Raw genomic sequence first — 20,497 nt, forward strand, 5'->3', positions numbered from 1 at the left:
GCGCCAGCTTCAGTTTGAGCTCGGATCGTTAAATATTGTATGTGTGAATTATGCTTGTGCTAATTAGCCCCGGGACGATGAAAAGAGGCTTTGAATTAACGATGAGCGCGACGCCGCAGAAGGACCAAGCGTTACGCAACAGCTCCAACTTTTATCTGAGCGGAATCCCCCATAAATGATGCAGAGGAAGCTTACGTAAAGGAGCGAGCAGGAGGCCAGCGCCAGAGCGAGGCGGGGTCTAAGGGGGTCTCAGGAGGTCACAGGAGGTCTCAGGGGGTCACCAGGGGGACAGGAGGTCACAGGAGGTCTCAGGGGGTCACCAGGGGGACAGGAGGTCTCAGGGGGTCACAGGAGGTCTCAGGGGGTCACAGGAGGTCTCAGGGGGTCACCAGGGGGACAGGAGGTCACAGGAGGTCTCAGGGGGTCACCAGGGGGACAGGAGGTCTCAGGGGGTCACAGGAGGTCTCAGGGGGTCACAGGAGGTCTCAGGGGGTCACCAGGGGGACAGGAGGTCACAGGAGGTCTCAGGGGGTCACAGGAGGTCTCAGGGGGTCACCAGGGGGACAGGAGGTCACAGGAGGTCTCAGGGGGTCACAGGAGGTCACCAGGGGGACAGGAGCGAGCAGGAGGTCTCAGGGGGCCTCAGGAGGTCTCAGGGGGTCTCAGGTGGTCTCTGGTGGTCTCTGGTAACGAGTCCAAGACGCTGAGGTGGATTTATGACTGAGGGAAACCAGGGCTCTCCAGGCGCTTCACCCGGTGACCGTCCACCAATCGGACGAGAGCATCCCGCTCGCCTCGCTCGACCAATCAGAGCCGCGCTCGGGATCCACGAGGGCATTACCGGGGGGTTTATGTTCATCGTTGTGTTCAGGCAGGGTTTCCCAACGAGGAGGAGGAGTTATGTACCGGGAGAAAACACTGAACGGAAAGAGGGAAAATAACGTATAGAATAAATAAATAAAGTACATATACGTAAATACATACTCCTGTGTGTGTACGAGAGAAGCGCTGTAACCGTGGCCCGTGTGTACGAGAGAAGGGCTGTAACCGTGGCCCGTGTGTGTACGAGAGAAGCGCTGTAACCGTGGCCCGTGTGTACGAGAGAAGCGCTGTAACCGTGGCCCGTGTGTGTACGAGAGAAGCGCTGTAACCGTGGCCCGTGTGTGTACGAGAGAAGCGCTGTAACCGTGGCCCGTGTGTGTACGAGAGAAGCGCTGTAACCGTGGCCCGTGTGTATGAGAGAAGCGCTGTAACCGTGGCCCGTGTGTGTACGAGAGAAGCGCTGTAACCGTGGCCCGTGTGTGTACGAGAGAAGCGCTGTAACCGTGGCCCGTGTGTGTACGAGAGAAGCGCTGTAACCGTGGCCCGTGTGTGTCCGAGAGAAGCGCTGTAACCGTGGCCCGTGTGTACGAGAGAAGCGCTGTAACCGTGGCCCATGTGCGTACGAGAGAAGCGCTGTAACCGTGGCCCGTGTGTACGAGAGAAGCGCTGTAACCGTGGCCCGTGTGTGTACGAGAAGCGCTGTAACCGTGGCCCGTGTGTGTACGAGAGAAGCGCTGTAACCGTGGCCCGTGTGTACGAGAGAAGCGCTGTAACCGTGGCCCGTGTGTACGAGAGAAGCGCTGTAACCGTGGCCCGTGTGTGTACGAGAGAAGCGCTGTAACCGTGGCCCGTGTGTGTACGAGAGAAGCGCTGTAACCGTGGCCCGTGTGTGTACGAGAGAAGCGCTGTGACCGTGGCCCGTGTGTGTACGAGAGAAGCGCTGTAACCGTGGCCCGTGTGTGTCCGAGAGAAGCGCTGTAACCGTGGCCCGTGTGTACGAGAGAAGCGCTGTAACCGTGGCCCATGTGCGTACGAGAGAAGCGCTGTAACCGTGGCCCGTGTGTACGAGAGAAGCGCTGTAACCGTGGCCCGTGTGTGTACGAGAAGCGCTGTAACCGTGGCCCGTGTGTGTACGAGAGAAGCGCTGTAACCGTGGCCCGTGTGTACGAGAGAAGGGCTGTAACCGTGGCCCGTGTGTGTACGAGAGAAGCGCTGTAACCGTGGCCCGTGTGTACGAGAGAAGCGCTGTAACCGTGGCCCGTGTGTGTACGAGAGAAGCGCTGTAACCGTGGCCCGTGTGTGTACGAGAGAAGCGCTGTAACCGTGGCCCGTGTGTGTACGAGAGAAGCGCTGTGACCGTGGCCCGTGTGTGTACGAGAAGCGCTGTAACCGTGGCCCGTGTGTGTACGAGAGAAGCGCTGTAACCGTGGCCCGTGTGTGTACGAGAGAAGCGCTGTAACCGTGGCCCGTGTGTACGAGAGAAGCGCTGTAACCGTGGCCCTTGTGCGTACGAGAGAAGCGCTGTAACCGTGGCCCGTGTGTACGAGAGAAGCGCTGTAACCGTGGCCCGTGTGTGTACGAGAAGCGCTGTAACCGTGGCCCGTGTGTACGAGAGAAGCGCTGTAACCGTGGCCCGTGTGTGTACGAGAGAAGCGCTGTAACCGTGGCCCGTGTGTGTACGAGAGAAGCGCTGTAACCGTGGCCCGTGTGTGTACGAGAGAAGCGCTGTAACCGTGGCCCGTGTGTACGAGAGAAGCGCTGTAACCGTGGCCCGTGTGTATGAGAGAAGCGCTGTAACCGTGGCCCGTGTGTGTACGAGAGAAGCGCTGTAACCGTGGCCCGTGTGTGTACGAGAGAAGCGCTGTAACCGTGGCCCGTGTGTGTACGAGAGAAGCGCTGTGACCGTGGCCCGTGTGTGTACGAGAGAAGCGCTGTAACCGTGGCCCGTGTGTACGAGAGAAGCGCTGTAACCGTGGCCCGTGTGTACGAGAGAAGCGCTGTAACCGTGGCCCGTGTGTACGAGAGAAGCGCTGTAACCGTGGCCCGTGTGTACGAGAGAAGCGCTGTAACCGTGGCCCGTGTGTGTACGAGAGAAGCGCTGTAACCGTGGCCCGTGTGTACGAGAGAAGCGCTGTAACCGTGGCCCGTGTGTACGAGAGAAGCGCTGTAACCGTGGCCCGTGTGTGTACGAGAGAAGCGCTGTAACCGTGGCCCGTGTGTGTACGAGAGAAGCGCTGTAACCGTGGCCCGTGTGTGTTCGAGAGAAGCGCTGTAACCGTGGCCCGTGTGTACGAGAGAAGCGCTGTAACCGTGGCCCGTGTGTATGAGAGAAGCGCTGTAACCGTGGCCCGTGTGTGTACGAGAGAAGCGCTGTAACCGTGGCCCGTGTGTACGAGAGAAGCGCTGTAACCGTGGCCCGTGTGTACGAGAGAAGCGCTGTAACCGTGGCCCGTGTGTGTACGAGAGAAGCGCTGTAACCGTGGCCCGTGTGTGTACGAGAGAAGCGCTGTGACCGTGGCCCGTGTGTGTACGAGAGAAGCGCTGTAACCGTGGCCCGTGTGTACGAGAGAAGCGCTGTAACTGTGGCCCGTGTGTACGAGAGAAGCGCTCTAACCGTGGCCCGTGTGTACGAGAGAAGCGCTGTAACCGTGGCCCGTGTGTACGAGAGAAGCGCTGTAACCGTGGCCCGTGTGTGTACGAGAGAAGCGCTGTAACCGTGGCCCGTGTGTGTACGAGAGAAGCGCTGTAACCGTGGCCCGTGTGTACGAGAGAAGCGCTGTAACCGTGGCCCGTGTGTACGAGAGAAGCGCTGTAACCGTGGCCCGTGTGTGTACGAGAGAAGCGCTGTGACCGTGGCCCGTGTGTGTACGAGAAGCGCTGTAACCGTGGCCCGTGTGTACGAGAGAAGCGCTGTAACCGTGGCCCGTGTGTACGAGAGAAGCGCTGTAACCGTGGCCCGTGTGTACGAGAGAAGCGCTGTAACCGTGGCCCGTGTGTACGAGAGAAGCGCTGTAACCGTGGCCCGTGTGTACGAGAGAAGCGCTGTAACCGTGGCCCGTGTGTTGCAGACGTGATGGTCGGGATGGGCTACAACCTGGACGAGATCCAGGAGTCTCTGGCCAAGATGAAGTACGACGAGATCACCGCCACGTACCTGCTGCTGGGTCGCAAAGCCTCGGAGGTCAGGCCACTCCCCCCGCGCGCTTTGTTAATTTCACCGGGCGTTCGCTGCGCCCAACGGTCTCTGAGCGTGTGTTTGTGTGTGCGCAGGGGGACACGAACGATTCGGCCTCCAGCAGCAACCTGAACCTGGCCAAACCTCGACCGAACAGCGAACTCAACGGGCAGTCGCCGTCCCACCTCAAAGTCCAGCGGAGCGCCTCGTCCAACCACAAGCAGAGGAGATATAGTGAGCAGGGTACGATGAAAAGAGCGTAAATCACATGTGCAGCGAGCAGGGTACGGCGAAAATAATCTAAATCACATGTGCAGCGAGCAGGGTACGGCGAAAAGAATCTAAATCTCATGTGCAGCGAGCAGGGTGCGGCGAAAAGAATCTAAATCTCATGTGCAGCGAGCAGGGTGCGGCGAAAATAACGTAAATCGCATGTGCAGCGAGCAGGGTACGGCGCAAAGAACGTAAATCGCATGTGCAGCGAGCAGGGTACGGCGCAAAGAGCGTAAATCACATGTGCAGCGAGCAGGGTACGGCGAAAAGAGCATAAATCTCATGTGCAGCGAGCAGGGTACAGCGAAAAGAATGTAAATCACATGTGCAGCGAGCAGGATTTGATTGTTTTGTGCTTGCCGTTCCAGCCGGTCAGAACGTGCCGCCGGGCATGACTCACCCCAAACGGTCCCAAACTACGACGGCCGAGAACAGCAGCTCCAAAGACGAGGGAAGCGTCCAGCTGCGCAAACCGGGCACGCCGCGCGCTCAGCCCGCCAGCCCCCTTCTCGGCAACGCCAACAACCCCAACAAAGCCGACATCCCCGACCGGAGGAAAGGCGCCACCACCGGGACCACGGTGAGCAGCGGGAGAAACGGATATATGTAGCCAAACTAAGCTAGCAAAGCACGTTAGCATCGGCCATTTCCTGTTTATGGCCGCAAAGCACACGCTTCGTCAAGAGACACAATCTGATATTTCCAGGTCATAATGCGTCTGACATTAGCATTAGCATGACATAAAGAGAGGTTCAAACACGGCGTAGAGGCTTTGAGAGAAGTCAAAGAAATGAGGCAAAACTGTTCCTGTGCACGCTAGCTTTAGCCACGCCCCTCACACACGCTAGCTTTAGCCACGCCCCTCACACACACTAGCTTTAGCCACGCCCCTCACACACACTAGCTTTAGCCACACCCCTCACACACACTAGCTTTAGCCACGCCCCTCACACACACACTAGCTTTAGCCACGCCCCTCACACACACTGGCTTTAGCCACGCCCCTCACACACTAGTTTTAGCCACGCCCCTCACACACTAGCTTTAGCCACGCCCCTCACACACACTAGCTTTAGCCACGCCCCTCACGCACACTGGCTTTAGCCACGCCCCTCACACACACTAGTTTTAGCCACGCCCCTCACACACACTAGCTTTAGCCACGCCCCTCACACACACTGGCTTTAGCCACACCCCTCACACACACTAGCTTAAGCCACGCCCTTCACACACTGGCTTTAGCCACACCCCTCACACACACTAGCTTTAGCCACGCCCCTCACACACACTAGTTTTAGCCACGCCCCTCACACACACTAGCTTTAGCCACGCCCCTCACACACACTGGCTTTAGCCACGCCCCTCACACACACTAGCTTTAGCCACGCCCCTCACACACACTAGCTTTAGCCACGCCCCTCACACACACACTGGAATAACTAAACGTCTTTTTGCGTCTCGCTCAGATCGACCTCAGGATTCAAGTCAAATAAATGCAGACTCATGGTTGAACTATAAATGTAATTCAGGTACAATGTTGTTTCAAAGTCGTGCAAGATTTGAATATTGAGTATAATTTCGTGTTCGAAATTGCGGTTGCTTGCGTTGCATCGGTTGCTCGCGTTGTCTCGTCGGTTGCTCGTCGGTTGCTCGTCGGTTGCTCGTCGGTTGCTCATCGGTTGCTCATCGGTTGCTCGCGTTGTGTCGTCGGTTGCTCGTCGGTTGCTCATCGGTTGCTTGCGTTGTGTCGTCGGTTGCTCGTCGGTTGCTCGTCGGTTGCTCATCGGTTGCTCGCGTTGTTTCGTCGGTTGCTCGTCGGTTGCTCGCGTTGTGTCGTCGGTTGCTCGCGTTGTGTCGTCGGTTGCTCGTCAGTTTCTCGCGTTTTGTCATCGGTTGCTTGCGTTGCGTCGTTTGCTCGTCGGTTGCTCGCGTTGTGTCGTCGGTTGCTCGTCGGTTTCTCGCGTTTTGTCATCGGTTGCTTGCGTTGCGTCGTTTGCTCCTCGGTTGCTCGCTTTGTGTCGTCGGTTGCTCGTCGGTTGCTCGCGTTTTGTCGTCGGTTGCTCGCTTTGTGTCGTCGGTTGCTCGTCGGTTGCTCGCGTTTTGTCGTCGGTTGCTTGCGTTGCGTCGTTTGCTCGTCAGGTGCTCGTCGGTTGCTCGTCGGTTGCTCGCGTTGTGTCGTCGGTTGCTCGTCCGTTGCTCGCGTTCCATCGGTTGCTCGCCTGACAGAGCACCCGTCGGCCGGGCGGGTGTGGTTAGACTCCTGGTGTTGCTGTGGCAGAGTGGTTAACCTCCTGTCTCTCTCTCGCTCTCGTCAGAATAACTCCGCCTCCGCCGGGATGAGCAGAAGAAACACGTTCGTCTGCACCGACCGGAACAACACGGAACGACTCTCAGTGATCCCGAACGGGAAAGAGAACAGGTGAGACTTTGACCCACACGGGATGAAAAGGTTGTGGGTTCAATCACCAAGAATCGCCGGTTTTACGTCATAAATGCCGGGTTCCGTTCACTTTTCTGTCTTTTCAAACTTCTTTCACTCAGATTTCTGTTTCTCTCTCTCCTCCTTCACTCCGCTCTCTCTCTCCTTTCGTCCCGTTTGCTCACGCCGCCCCTGCCACGCCCCCCTCCCCCTGGCCCCTCCCCCTCGCGAGCAGCACGTACGATGTGCCCTGTAGCCCCTCCGCCGCTCTGGGCTCCGGCTCCGTTCGTCTGAAGTACAGGAACCCGGCTCTGCCTCACTCGTACTACGCCCTGGACTACTGCACGCCCAAGTAAGACCGGGACGTTTGAGCGGGCGCCGCCGCCAACTGCCACCCGGGGAAAAAGACCCCGAAATAAGACCTAAAAATACCCAAAAATAAGACCCTGAAATGAGACCCAAAAAAAAAAAAAGAAGACCCCGGAAATAAGACCCCAGGAAAAATCACCCAAATGCAAGAAATCAGACCCTAATATAAGACCAGGAAAAAGACCCAGAAAAAGGACCCCAGAAATAAGACTCCAAAATAAGACCCGGAAAAGTGTGTTAAGTGTTCATTTTGTTTTGTTTTTGACACCGATGTTAATACAGTTCTGTCTTTATTTCCTCCCCCTTTGTCTTTTTACATCTCTCGCTCTTCTCCATTTATTCCCTCTTTATCCGCTCAAATCTTTTACTCCTCTCTCAACCCCCTCTCGTCCTTCCCTCTCTCTCTTTTCTTGTCCTTCCCTTTTCTTCTTCTCCTCCTCCTCCCTCCCCCTCTCCCCCTCTCTCTTCCTCCCTTTATCTCCCCCTCTGTCTCTCTCCCCCTCTCTCTCCCTCCTCCTCTTCTCTCCCCCTCTCTCCCTCTTCTCTCTCCCCCTCTCTCCCTCCCTCTCTCTCTCCCTCCTCCTCTTCTCTCCCTCTCTCTCTCTCTCCCTCTCTCCCTCCCTCTCTCTCCCCCACAGCAATATGGCCGTCTCCCCCGGCGGTCAGAGGAACCCGGTCACCTCCACTCACTCCATCAGCTCGTCCACGACCCCTGACCGGCTGCGTTTCCCGCGGGGCACGGCGAGCAGGAGCACGTTCCACGGCGGGCAGCTCCGCGACCGCCGCACGGCCACGTACAACGGGCCGCCGGCCTCGCCCACGCTGTCCCACGACGCCTCGCCCCTGTCCCAGACCCGCAGCAGGGGCACCAGCAACCTGTTCTCCAAGCTCACCTCCAAACTGACCCGCAGGTAACGCACACGGAGGGGCGAGGAGGGCGAGGCATGAGGCGAAGTGAGGAGGGCGAGGCATGAGGCGAAGTGAAGTGACCAGACATGAGGCCAAGTGAGGAGGGCGAGGCATGAGGCGAAGTGAGGAGGGCGAGGCATGAGGCGAAGTGAAGTGACCAGACATGAGGCCAAGTGAGGAGGGCGAGGCATGAGGCGAAGTGAAGTGACCAGACATGAGGCCAAGTGAGGAGGGCGAGGCATGAGGCGAAGTGAAGAGACCAGACATGAGGCGAAGTGAGGAGGGCGAGGCATGAGGCGAAGTGAAGTGACCAGACATGAGGCGAAGTGAGGAGGGCGAGGCATGAGGCGAAGTGAAGAGACCAGACATGAGGCGAAGTGAGGAGGGCGAGGCATGAGGCGAAGTGAGGAGGGCGAGGCATGAGGCGAAGTGAGGAGGGCGAGGCATGAGGCGAAGTGAGGAGGGCGAGGCATGAGGCCAAGTGAGGAGGGCGAGGCATGAGGCGAAGTGAGGAGGGCGAGGCATGAGGCGAAGTGAGGAGGGCGAGGCATGAGGCCAAGTGAGGAGGGCGAGGCATGAGGCGAAGTGAGGAGGGCTAAACCAGGGCAAAAGCAGTTTCTAAACCAGGGCTAAACCAGGATCTAGAGGAAACACATCTTTTGCAGGATTCTGTCTCTGCTTTGGTCAGATTTATAGAATCTTCCAGGTCAAACTTCTCGTGTTTGTGCTTTTTTAGCCTCTGGGTTTTCACGCAGTAATAAAAACACTTCAGAGCTCTGACATCTCTAAAGTGTCCTGCTCAAGGGCGTTTTAATCCTTTGCGTCTTCTGTCTTTTTACAGTATCGATCTTCATATGTTGTGGTCACATTTCATGCAGTTCTGTGGATTATTCACATTTAAACCTGGAATATGAAAGTCTCATGTCACGTTTAGCTGTGTTTTATCCTTCAATCTTGAGTTTAGTTGTGTTTTACTGCCTGAAAACCCGGTGTTTGGACTGTTCCCTTTGATTCTGTCTCCGGCTCAGTCCAGTTTCCTCCTCTCCTGTCCCTCCTAGCTCCTCTCCTGTCCCTCCTAGCTCCTCTGCTGTCCCTCCTAGCTCCTCTGCTCTCCCTCCAAGCTCCTCTCCTGTCCCTCCTAGCTCCTCTCCTGTCCCTCCTAGCTCCTCTCCTGTCCCTCCTAGCTCCTTTGCTGTCCCTCCTAGCTCCTCTGCTGTCCCTCCTAGTCCTTCTAGCTCCTCTGCTGTCCCTCCTAGCTCCTCTCCAGTCCTTCCTAGCTCCTCTCCTGTCCCTCCTAGCTCCTCTCCTGTCCCTCCTAGCTCCTCTCCTGTCCTTCCTAGCTCCTCTCCTGTCCCTCCTAGCTCCTCTCCTGTCCCTCCTAGCTCATCTCCTGTCCCTCCTGCGTCCTCGCTCCATCTCCTTTCTCCTCCATTTTGAGTCACTTCTCCATCTCCCTTTCAGTCCAGTTCCTCCTCCGACTCCTTTTCCTTCCCTTCTCCTTTCTCTTGTGTCATCCTTCTTTTTGTCTCCTTTCCTCTTCTCTTTCCTCTCTCACTCCACTTTCTCCTTGTCTCCGCTCTCCTTCTCTCTCCTCCCTCTCCTCCTCTCTCCTCTCTCCCCCCTTCTCCTTTCTCCTCTCTCCCCCTCTCCTCCTCTCTCCCCTTTCACTCTCCTCTCCCCCCTCTCCTCCTCTCTCCTTCCCTCTCCTCCCTGGACGTCTCTCACTGTCTCTTTGTCTGGTTTTGTTGTAGAAACATGTCATTCAGATTTTCCAAAAGGTAGGCTCCTCCTCCTCCTCCTCCTCACCCTCCTCACCTCCCTCCTCCCCCTCCTCTCCTCCAGCTCCTCCCCTCCTCCTCCAGCTCCTCCTCTCGTGTTTGCCTCTTTCTGACTCGATAACAACTTTCAGAATTAGAACGACTTGTGCTGCACCTAACTAACAACACACACACACACTTCAGAACACACACACCAGACTAACACTTCTGAGCTTCATTCACAAACACAAAGGAGACGTTTCAGTGGCTCAAACGTTTGATCAGATTCACGTTTCAACACAAACTCGAGCGTCGACAGAATACGACGTTCATCATATTCACTAAAAAGTCCTCGTCTTCATCGACGCTTCGGGAGATTTTGTGTTGGCTCAAGTTCATGGCTTTAAAATCACAAAACGAGGGCATAAAAACACAAATAATCGCTATAAAATCGACTTCAAACGCTCCACGTATTCACATAGCAGCCTGCGGGGGGCGTGTTCTCATAGCAGCCTGCGGGGGGCGTGTTCTCATAGCAGCCTGCGGGGGGGCGTGTTCTCATAGCAGCCTGCGCGGGGCGTGTTCTCATAGCAGCCTGCGGGGGGCGTGTTCTCGTAGCAGCCTGCGGGGGGCGTGTTCTCGTAGCAGCCTGCGGGGGGCGTGTTCACATAGCAGCATTCACGTAGCAGCCTGCGGGGGGCGTGTTCACGTAGCAGCCTGCGGGGGGCGTGTTCTCGTAGCAGCCTGCGGGGGGCGTGTTCTCGTAGCAGCCTGCGGGGGGCGTGTTCTCGTAGCAGCCTGCGGGGGGCGTGTTTCTGCGGGGGGCGTGTTCTCATAGCAGCCTGCGGGGGGCGTGTTCTCATAGCAGCCTGCGGGGGGCGTGTTCACATAGCAGCCTGCGGGGGGCGTGTTCTCGTAGCAGCCTGCGGGGGGCGTGTTCACATAGCAGCATTCACGTAGCAGCCTGCGGGGGGCGTGTTCACATAGCAGCCTGCGGGGGGCGTGTTCTCGTAGCAGCCTGCGGGGGGCGTGTTCTCGTAGCAGCCTGCGGGGGGCGTGTTCACATAGCAGCATTCACGTAGCAGCCTGCGGGGGGCGTGTTCACGTAGCAGCCTGCGGGGGGCGTGTTCTCGTAGCAGCCTGCGGGGGGCGTGTTCTCGTAGCAGCCTGCGGGGGGCGTGTTCTCGTAGCAGCCTGCGGGGGGCGTGTTTCTGCGGGGGGCGTGTTCTCATAGCCGCCTGCGGGGGGCGTGTTCTCATGACAGCCTGCGGGGGGCGTGTTCTCGTAGCAGCCTGCGGGGGGCGTGTTCTCGTAGCAGCCTGCGGGGGGCGTGTTCACATAGCAGCCTGCGGGGGGCGTGTTCTCGTAGCAGCCTGCGGGGGGCGTGTTCTCGTAGCAGCCTGCGGGGGGCGTGTTCACATAGCAGCATTCACGTAGCAGCCTGCGGGGGGCGTGTTCACGTAGCAGCCTGCGGGGGGCGTGTTCTCGTAGCAGCCTGCGGGGGGCGTGTTCTCGTAGCAGCCTGCGGGGGGCGTGTTCTCGTAGCAGCCTGCGGGGGGCGTGTTTCTGCGGGGGGCGTGTTCTCATAGCCGCCTGCGGGGGGCGTGTTCTCATGACAGCCTGCGGGGGGCGTGTTCTCGTAGCAGCCTGCGGGGGGCGTGTTTCTGCGGGGGGCGTGTTCTCATAGCCGCCTGCGGGGGGCGTGTTCTCATGACAGCCTGCGGGGGGCGTGTTCTCGTAGCAGCCTGCGGGGGGGCGTGTTCTCATGACAGCCTGCGGGGGCGTGTTCTCATGACAGCCTGCGGGGGGCGTGTTCTCATGACAGCCTGCAGGGGGCGTGGCCTCTGTGACGTCTCTGGTGTTTGTGAATGTGGCGTTTGCTGTGGTGCCGTTTCTCATTTAACACAAACATCGACACAAACGCATGTTCCTCCTCCCACTTTCTGCCAAACCGTGTCTCATGCTTGGTTTTTAGTCGCCTTTGTGACCGATTTATCGCTTTTATTATTTTAAGCGTAATAGTTGTGACGTTTGAGTGTTTTTGCGGCCGCTGCAGGTGCTTTAAACGACATAAACTCACAGGAGTCAGTTTTGTGCAGCGCTCGGCTCGTGGTCAGCGGCGCCCTCTGGTGGACACTTACAACAGCACACTCTTCATCTCCATTTTCTTTTTCTGTTGTATCTCTGTTTTTCACTCAAAGCCAGATGTATTCACCCATAATAATGATAATAATGATACAAAATAACACAAATAATAATACAAAAAAATAATAATGATACTAAGTAAAATAATGATAATACTAAATAAAATAATAATTAAAAATTAAGTAATAGAATATAAATAATACAAAATAAAATGATGCAAAATAAAATAATAATACAAAATAAAATAATAATACAAAATAAAGTAATACAAAATAAAATATTAGAATATAAAATAATAGAATATAAATAATGATGCAAAATAGAATTATACAAAATAAAATAATACATAATACAACAATAATGATAGAAAAATAATAATATAATACAATAATAATAACAAATATTACTAAAAATATATGAAAAACAAATACATTAAAATCAATAAATTCAAACAGAAATAAAACTGAAATCTAAAAATAAATAATATTAATAAACATAATAATCATCATTGTAATACTTGAAATCTAAAACTAGTGATGTTAAGATTGGGAAGAGACAAGTTTGGGTCCATAATTTATCCATGTAAAAATTGAATCATCTTTTAAGTCTAAGATTCTGACAACTACACGATTACGACTCATAAAAATGATTACTGCTTTGTACAAACTTAATAAAAGTTATGGATTAGACTTAGAGTATTAGTTACGTAGCTACTGAGCATTTTATTGCACATTTCTAACCAAATAAAGGTTGAACTGTGGAGATGGAAAGAATATTCACAAATAAAGTGATAATTGAGGAAAATCAGAAAGTTTTAATTTTTATGTAATAATGTCACTTTGGAGCCGGTAAAGTCCAGATAACTATTACAATTATCAAGAAAGTGTGACTCCAAAACATATATTATGACAAAGACCGTGACATTATTAAATCAAAAAAGTAAAAAACATTATTGATTTTCACTAATAATACACTTTATTAGTAGCAGAAGCCTTCAGTCGCCATATTTCAACCGTTATTAGTTAAAAAATGACTTAAAACGTCTAAATGTTCATTAGAAAAATAAATAAAATACGACTAAAACAAATACTTTCAGCTCTTAAAAGTTCAGAATCTCATTGTGAACTATATGTTGTACTTTATATTGTACTTTAGTTGGAGTACTATCTGGGCTTCTGTCCTTTCCACTCTCCATCGTCACGTTTTTATATTTTATACCTGTTCCGTTGGCGTTTCCGTCCCATCTTCTCCCTCGCCGCCTTAACCTTATTTTGACCTGTGACCTTCGACCTCTCTTTGACCCCTCTGTTTAGGGTCACTCTTGACCCCAACAAACGGCAAACGTCCAAAGCCGCCGCACAGGGAGCAAAGAGCCTTAGTAAGTCCCACCCACTTCCTCCTCCACAGCCAATCACGTTCCTTTTGACTTTCCTCCATCTTATTCACCTCAAACATTTTATATTTTTGCCATCGACGGACAACGTTGACACTTATAATCACCTCGATAAAGCATGAACAAAGACTTAGTGACGTTAGCATTAGCCTCGGAGTTAGCGTTAGCCTCCTAGCATCGCAAATGATGATAAACCAGGTCTGTTTTGGCGACTAAACCACCGGAGCCTCGCAAGTAAACGCCAGCACGTGTGAAAGTGTTTAGCGTAGCCTGTTAGCATTAGCCTTGGAGTTAGCGTTAGCCGCCTAGCATCATATGAAAAACCGTGTGTTTTGGTGACTGAAAATCAACTCAGACACACGTGAGGAACATTTGAGCCTCGGAGGTAAACCCCAGCACGTGTGTAAGTGTTTTTTGCGTAGCTTGTTAGCGTTAGCAATTAGCGACGAAATTAGCTGGCATGCCAACAGCCTCGCCATATACATTGTAAGCAAATCTGGAGCGTTTCTCGCCAAAGGTGCTTCAAAAACACAGCGACGGTTCGACAAGAAAATGTGTGTTGGTTTGAATAACGAGTGAGCTTTAGAAACGCAGAGGTCGACGTCGGCTAGTGACAAATTAGCCAACGTGCTAGCACCTCCCAATCAAATGACCTTTAATCAACCAGCACAAGAAAGATTCAGCTTTAATTACTACTTAATTATGACCATAACCAGTTAATACTGAAATATTCTTATGATTTAAGTCTTTCCTCATGCTTTATTTAGGCTAATTAAGGCTAATTAAGTCGTTATAAAAATGGCGCCCAAACAGCGTCTTACCGTTGGCTCACTTTCAATCTAAATGTTTCTGTTTTTGTTCGTCAGCTTCAGCTTCGTTAAACCTTAAATGAGTCGTCGGGATGTTTAATATTCAGAACGGAGGCAAAATGAAGTCGACCCAATACATATTCTGTGATTAGCTTCTGTCTGATGCTAAATGCTAATGGCGGAAATGCTGTGTTTTTCCATCACAAATGAAGGAAACGTACGATTTTTCCGGCCTCTAAACTGTGATCGAGCTCGACTGAAGTGTAATTTGTCGTTGAGTTTGTAATTTAAGTGTCGATAAAACGAAAATCAAACGATTTGCGCGTTCACGTTGTAGAATTTGACGGCGTCGTGATCTCGTCGTTTCGTCGGTTAAAGCCCGTTCACCATCCATCGCCTGAAGCCGCACTGTGCCGCTTTCCCGCCGCCCGCTCGTCTCTGTGGTGACGTCATCGCTCGTCTCCGTGGTGACGTCATCCCTCGTCTCCGTGGTGACGTCATCGCTTGTCCCGAACGTTCCGCAGTTCCGGCGTTAAACGTGCGCTCGCCTTCTTGCTTTCTTTCCGTTCTCGTCGCACGGCATGAAGTTTAAAGCCGTCGTGCGGAACGTTCCGGGCGGTGCAGAATCGTGACACTCGCCGCCACAAACAGCTTCTTGTTTTCACGCGTTGTTTTCGTTAAATTGGTGCAAACGGCGACACTTTTTCACCCATTTCTGTTTGAATCTATCTGTTTGTGTTGAGCATTTGTTGAGCGTTTTGTTGGAGCGTTTGTTTGAGCGTTTGTGGAGCGTCTGTTTGAGCGTTTGTTTGAGCGTTTGTTTGAGCGTTTGTTTGAGCGTTTTGTTGAGCATTTGTGGAGCGTTTGTTGGAGCGTTTGTTGAGCGTTTGTTGAAGCATTTGTTGGAGCGTTTGTTTGAGCGTTTGTGGAGTGTTTGTGGAGCGTCTGTTTGAGCGTTTGTTTGAGCGTTTGTTTGAGCGTTTTGTTGAGCATTTGTGGAGCGTTTGTTGGAGCGTTGAGCGTTTGTTGGAGCGTTGTTGGAGCGTTTGTTGGAGCGTTGAGCGTTTGTTGGAGCGTTTGTTGGAGCGTTGAGCGTTTGTTGGAGCGTTTTGTTTGAGCGTTGTTGGAGCGTTTGTTGGAGCGTTGAGCGTTTGTTGGAGCGTTTGTTTGAGCGTTGTTGGAGCGTTGTTGGAGCGTTGAGCGTTTGTTGGAGCGTTGTTGGAGCGTTTGTTGGAGCGTTGTTGGAGCGTTTGTTGGAGCGTTGAGCGTTTGTTGGAGCGTTGAGCGTTTGTTGGAGCGTTGTTGGAGCGTTTGTTGGAGCGTTGTTGGAGCGTTTGTTGGAGCGTTGTTGGAGCGTTGAGCGTTTGTTGGAGCGTTGAGCGTTTGTTGGAGCGTTGTTGGAGCGTTTGTTGGAGCGTTGTTGGAGCGTTGAGCGTTTGTTGAGCGTTTTGTTGAGTGTTTGTTGGAGCGTTTGTTTGAGCTTTGTCGAGCATTTGTGCGACGCTGCAGCTGCTTTTCGCTCTCCATCTTCACTCGTTTGCTCCGGTCACTGTTTCACCAGCGACGCTTTTGTTTTTCTTCTCGTAAACACTTTGATGTTTGGTTTTTTTGAATACATTTTTTGCTTTTTCTCCCTCGGCGCTGGTCCAAAGTTTAAACGCACTCCAGGATCGGACATAACGCTGCAAAGTTGCATCTTAGTTAAAATGACTTGAAATCACAATATGAATGTTTGGAGCTGTTTTAGTTCTTTATGACACAAAACGTCGGGTATAAAGTGTTTTTTATTCTAACACCTTATTTTATGAATTCCTTTGTTGTAATAGTTTAGTTTTTAATGTTTTACTATAATTGTCTTTTCCCTAGTTGATCATTTTATTTATTTATGATAGAAATAAAACTTTTCCTTGTTGTTTTGGTTTATCTTTATAATTTTACTTCACTTCAATCCATCTATTTTATTTTTTAAAAAATCGTTAAAAACGACCAAAATGAACAATATTTTAAAGTTATTTGATCAAAAGTAGTTTAAACTTTGGGCCAGTTCATGTTGTTTTTGTTGAATAAACTGAATTTGTGTTTCTGTCGTTTTGGTCTTTGGTCGTTTGGTTCCAGAGTCTCCACTGAGTTTGAGAGAAACGGGAGACTCGAGGGTTCAAGGTGAGGCCGGTTTGGACCCGGGGGGACTGCGGGGCCCGGGGGGACTGCGGGGCCCGGGGGGACTGCGGGGCCCGGGGGGACTGCGGGGCCCGGGGGGACTGCGGGGCCCGGGGGGACTGCGGGGGCCCGGGGGACTGCGGGCCCGGGGGGACTGCGGGGGCCCGGGGGACTGCGGGCCCAGGGGGACTGCGGGGGCCCGGGGGACTGCGGGCCCGGGGGGACTGCGGGGGCCCGGGGGACTGCGGGCCCAGGGGGACTGCGGGGACTGGGACCAGAACCAGTACTAAACATGGTCTAAATGAAACTTTGACTTATGGATTAAACCAGGACTGAACCACGTCTTAAGTCCTGTTTAACGGGGTCTAAACTCGATCTAAACCAGGACTAAACAGGGTCTGAATCAGGACTTAAACCAGGACTAAACAGGGTCTGAATCAGGACTTAAACCAGGACTAAACAGGGTCTGAATCAGGACTTAAACCAGGACTAAACGGGGTCTGAATCAGGACTTAAACCAGGACTAAACGGGGTCTGAATCAGGACTTAAACCAGGACCAAACAGGGTCTGAATCAGGACTTAAACCAGGACTAAACAGGGTCTGAATCAGGACTTAAACCAGGACTAAACGGGGTCTGAATCAGGACTTAAACCAGGACTAAACGGGGTCTGAATCAGGACTTAAACCAGGACTAAACAGGGTCTGAATCAGGACTTAAACCAGGACTAAACAGGGTCTGAATCAGGACTTAAACCAGGACTAAACAGGGTCTGAATCAGGACTTAAACCAGGACTAAACAGGGTCTGAATCAGGACTTAAACCAGGACTAAACAGGGTCTGAATCAGGACTTAAACCAGGACTAAACAGGGTCTGAATCAGGACTTAAACCAGGACTAAACGGGGTCTGAATCAGGACTTAAACCAGGACTAAACGGGGTCTGAATCAGGACTTAAACCAGGACTAAACAGGGTCTGAATCAGGACTTAAACCAGGACTAAACAGGGTCTGAATCAGGACTTAAACCAGGACTAAACAGGGTCTGAATCAGGACTTAAACCAGGACTAAACAGGGTCTGAATCAGGACTTAAACCAGGACTAAACAGGGTCTGAATCAGGACTTAAACCAGGACTAAACAGGGTCTGAATCAGGACTTAAACCAGGACTAAACAGGGTCTGAATCAGGACTTAAACCAGGACTAAACAGGGTCTGAATCAGGACTTAAACCAGGACTAAACAGGGTCTGAATCAGGACTTAAACCAGGACTGACTCTAGAATCCCACACTTCTGATTTGTCCCTTTCAGAATAAGTTAATTCCAAAATGAAATCCTGTCTCGTTTCTGTCTCGCTGATTTTTGTGGCTTTGTTTTGGCTTGACCTTTGGCTTGACCTTTGGCTTGACCTTTGGCTTGACCTTTGGCTTGACCTTTGGCTTGACCTTTGGCTGACCTTTGGTGCATGGCTCTGCTCAGTTTGCTCTGCATGATTTTGCTCTGAAATGTTATGCATTTGTTTCCGTTTTGATCCATGACTTGAAAACCGCTGACTGTGTTTTAACTCCTGAACTTTGCCTTTTTAACGAAGCATGTGATTATTGAACCTGTCGACGTCTGGTGGACGTGACCCTAAAGATGAGACTCTGGACCAGGACTAAATATGTGTCCTACTAAACCAGGACTAAATATGTGTCCTACTAAACCAGGACTAAATATGTGTCCTACTAAACCAGGACTAAATATGTGTCCTACTAAACCAGGACTAAATATGTGTCCTACTAAACCAGGACTAAATATGTGTCCTACTAAACCAGGACTAAACAATCTTTTCAATAAGAAATCTACACATTAATATTTATTTTGAAAAATGTTTTTTTTTTAGTCCCCAATCTTTAGACATATTTTACTGGTTTTGAGACATGAGTTAAACCGACTCATAACCAGGACTAAATGTCAAAACCAGGACTAAAGGTCAAAACCAGGACTAAAGGTCAAAACCAGGACTAAAGGTCAAAACCAGGACTAAAGGTCAAAACCAGGACTAAACAAATATTTAGTTTAAAAGGGTTTTTTGGTCCAAATTTACTCTCAAATCTTTCCTCTTCCACCAGACACCTCTTCCCTCCTCCTCTTCCCTCCACCCCCCCCAAACCCCTTCAAGCTCCTCCCATCTAAACCCCGCCTCTCTCCGCAGTCGCCACGTCCCGTCTTCTGACCCCGCCGGCCCCAAGTGCGACTCCAAGCCCCGCTCGCTGCGCTTCACCTGGAGTATGAGGACCACCAGCTCCATGGAGCCCGGCGAGATCCTGCGCGAGATCCGCAAAGTCCTGGACGCCAACAACTGCGACTACGAGCAGCAGGAGAGCTTCCTCCTGCTGTGCGTCCACGGCGACGCCCGCGCCGAGAACCTGGTCCAATGGGAGATGGAGGTGTGCAAGCTGCCCCGCCTCTCGCTCAACGGCGTGCGCTTCAAGAGAATATCGGGCTCGTCCATCGCCTTCAAAAACATAGCTTCAAAAGTTGCCAACGAGTTAAAACTGAGTTAAAAAAAGAAAAAAAACGTAAATTACCACAAAGTATATATATATAAGAACTAGTATTTAAAAAGCTGTACATTACAATCACCTGAGTAGCAGTTTTTCCAAGTCCAAACCTCTTTTTCTCTTCTGTTTTTTTTTTGAATGTATGGAATATTATAATGTATAGAAAAACTAAAAGCTTTTTGGCAATAATCACAAATACTAATATCTTTTGGGCCGTTTTTTGGTCGACATCGGAAAGTGGCGTCGAGGACGTTTTTTGGACGTAAAATTTGAATACGAACTTTTGCGATTGTGCGTTTGCGGCGGGAAGTTTTGAACCGTTGAAACGTTGGGACCGTTTAAAGTGTGCGACGTTCTCCCGGATGAATTTACCTTGATTTAAAAGTGGTCGGGACTGTTTTTTTTTTCTTTTTTAACGGGGAAAATACTGCCATGGAAATAGTTCTGATCAAACCGACTCACATTTTAGACCCTTTAAACGTCGGTAAATCCCCGATCGGAGGCAAAAGCGCCATTTCGCCGGAGAAACGCAACAGAACCTGGTTTAAACTCATTTAGGGTGAGATTTTACAGAGATTATGACAGACTTTTGACATTTTGATGAGGTTTTACTGGACAAACACGCTCAGAAATGTAAAGGCCACAATAGCGTTTAATTTCCTCCTGATTTATTACCACAAATTAACCTTTTTTATACCATTTTGAGACTAGAAAACAGCATTTTTTCCATCTTTTTCATTAGAGAATTAGACTTTGACATTTCTACTCTGGAAAATTAAAATCGTCGCTTGTTTTTGGTTAAAAGACTCAAAATAATAGCTGTGACTGAAGTGATTTTGCCTCCTTTCCAGGATTTAGATGACTGTATTTTGAAGGGTTTATTTGGTCGCTGCCTTATGATATTTTTGATTTAAATTGGTGTACGTTTCTTCCACTCAAACTAGTGTCACCGTTGCATACTTCTAAACCGATTCGTCGACACGTTTGACCCTTTTCACCGCGTTTTCCTCGCAGTGATCCGCTTTATAGTCTCGCTTCAACCGTCCCGGCGCCACACGTTGTGAATCTGCGAATGGACGCGAGCGTTTCTACTCTTTATTTATTACTATTTCACCCATTACTTTTTCTTTCCCGTTTTCCTCAGAGTTAAAAAATGACGGCTTTCGTTTTCACTGTAAATAATGTAATCTTGATTTGGACAAAAATCACCGCAAAAAACGTTGTTTTTCTTTTTGTATTTTGTGGAGGGCACGGTAGAGATGGCGCCGTCGTGTAAAGGCCACATGTCTACATTAAAGTGTCTGTCAAACTGGATCCTGGTCTTTATTTCTACTGCAAACGCAACAATGTCATGTTTTTATGGTTTTTCATCATTTTTCAAACTGAAACGAGGCAACGCTGGATTTGTAGGTAAAAGTTTGATGTTTTGAGACGTGAGTCAAGTTAAAGTGTAGTAAAGTACTTTTTTAGCATCTTTGAGGCAATTTTGCTTAAAGGTTTTGAGTTGAGTATAAACGAGTTTAAAGTCAGATTCTTTTGACCCAAATCTGCACAATTCTTAAACAAAATCAAGACATTTTATGCTTGTTTTCCTCATCTTTACCTAAATTTAACCAGAGTGTCAGTTTGAATTCTCTCGTTAAGGTGATATATGTAAAATGTGGGTTGATGAACAAAGCTTTAGTACGTTTTATTAAAAGGTATTTTATTATAAATTGAAGCC

General features: G+C 50.8%; 1 protein-coding gene across 12 annotated transcripts in view; it reads left to right on the top strand.

The window, feature by feature from the left end:
- Window positions 1-20,088, top strand: part of mark3a (MAP/microtubule affinity-regulating kinase 3a) — a 63,548-nt gene extending 43,460 nt beyond the window's left edge. For 3 of the 12 annotated variants that reach the window (XM_072457056.1, XM_072457058.1, XM_072457057.1), the window contains 8 exons: window positions 3,891-4,003; window positions 4,093-4,240; window positions 4,639-4,850; window positions 6,586-6,689; window positions 7,697-7,969; window positions 9,719-9,745; window positions 16,187-16,231; window positions 18,426-20,088. In XM_072457056.1, the coding sequence (XP_072313157.1) occupies window positions 3,891-4,003; window positions 4,093-4,240; window positions 4,639-4,850; window positions 6,586-6,689; window positions 7,697-7,969; window positions 9,719-9,745; window positions 16,187-16,231; window positions 18,426-18,777 (1,274 nt within the window). In that variant the 3' untranslated portion in view covers window positions 18,778-20,088. Of the gene's footprint in view, window positions 1-3,890; window positions 4,004-4,092; window positions 4,241-4,638; window positions 4,851-6,585; window positions 6,690-7,696; window positions 7,970-9,718; window positions 9,746-13,182; window positions 13,400-16,186; window positions 16,232-18,425 lie in introns of those variants that run through there. The other 9 variants (XM_072457061.1, XM_072457063.1, XM_072457059.1 and 6 more) reach the window with 5 other exon arrangements.
- Window positions 20,089-20,497: the final 409 nt, after the last annotated feature.

This window comes from Eucyclogobius newberryi, unplaced genomic scaffold, assembly GCF_026437365.1.
Source record: "Eucyclogobius newberryi isolate DKJ021-1_F unplaced genomic scaffold, fEucNew1.0.hap1 SCAF_21, whole genome shotgun sequence".
Lineage (NCBI taxonomy): Eukaryota > Metazoa > Chordata > Actinopteri > Gobiiformes > Gobiidae > Eucyclogobius > Eucyclogobius newberryi.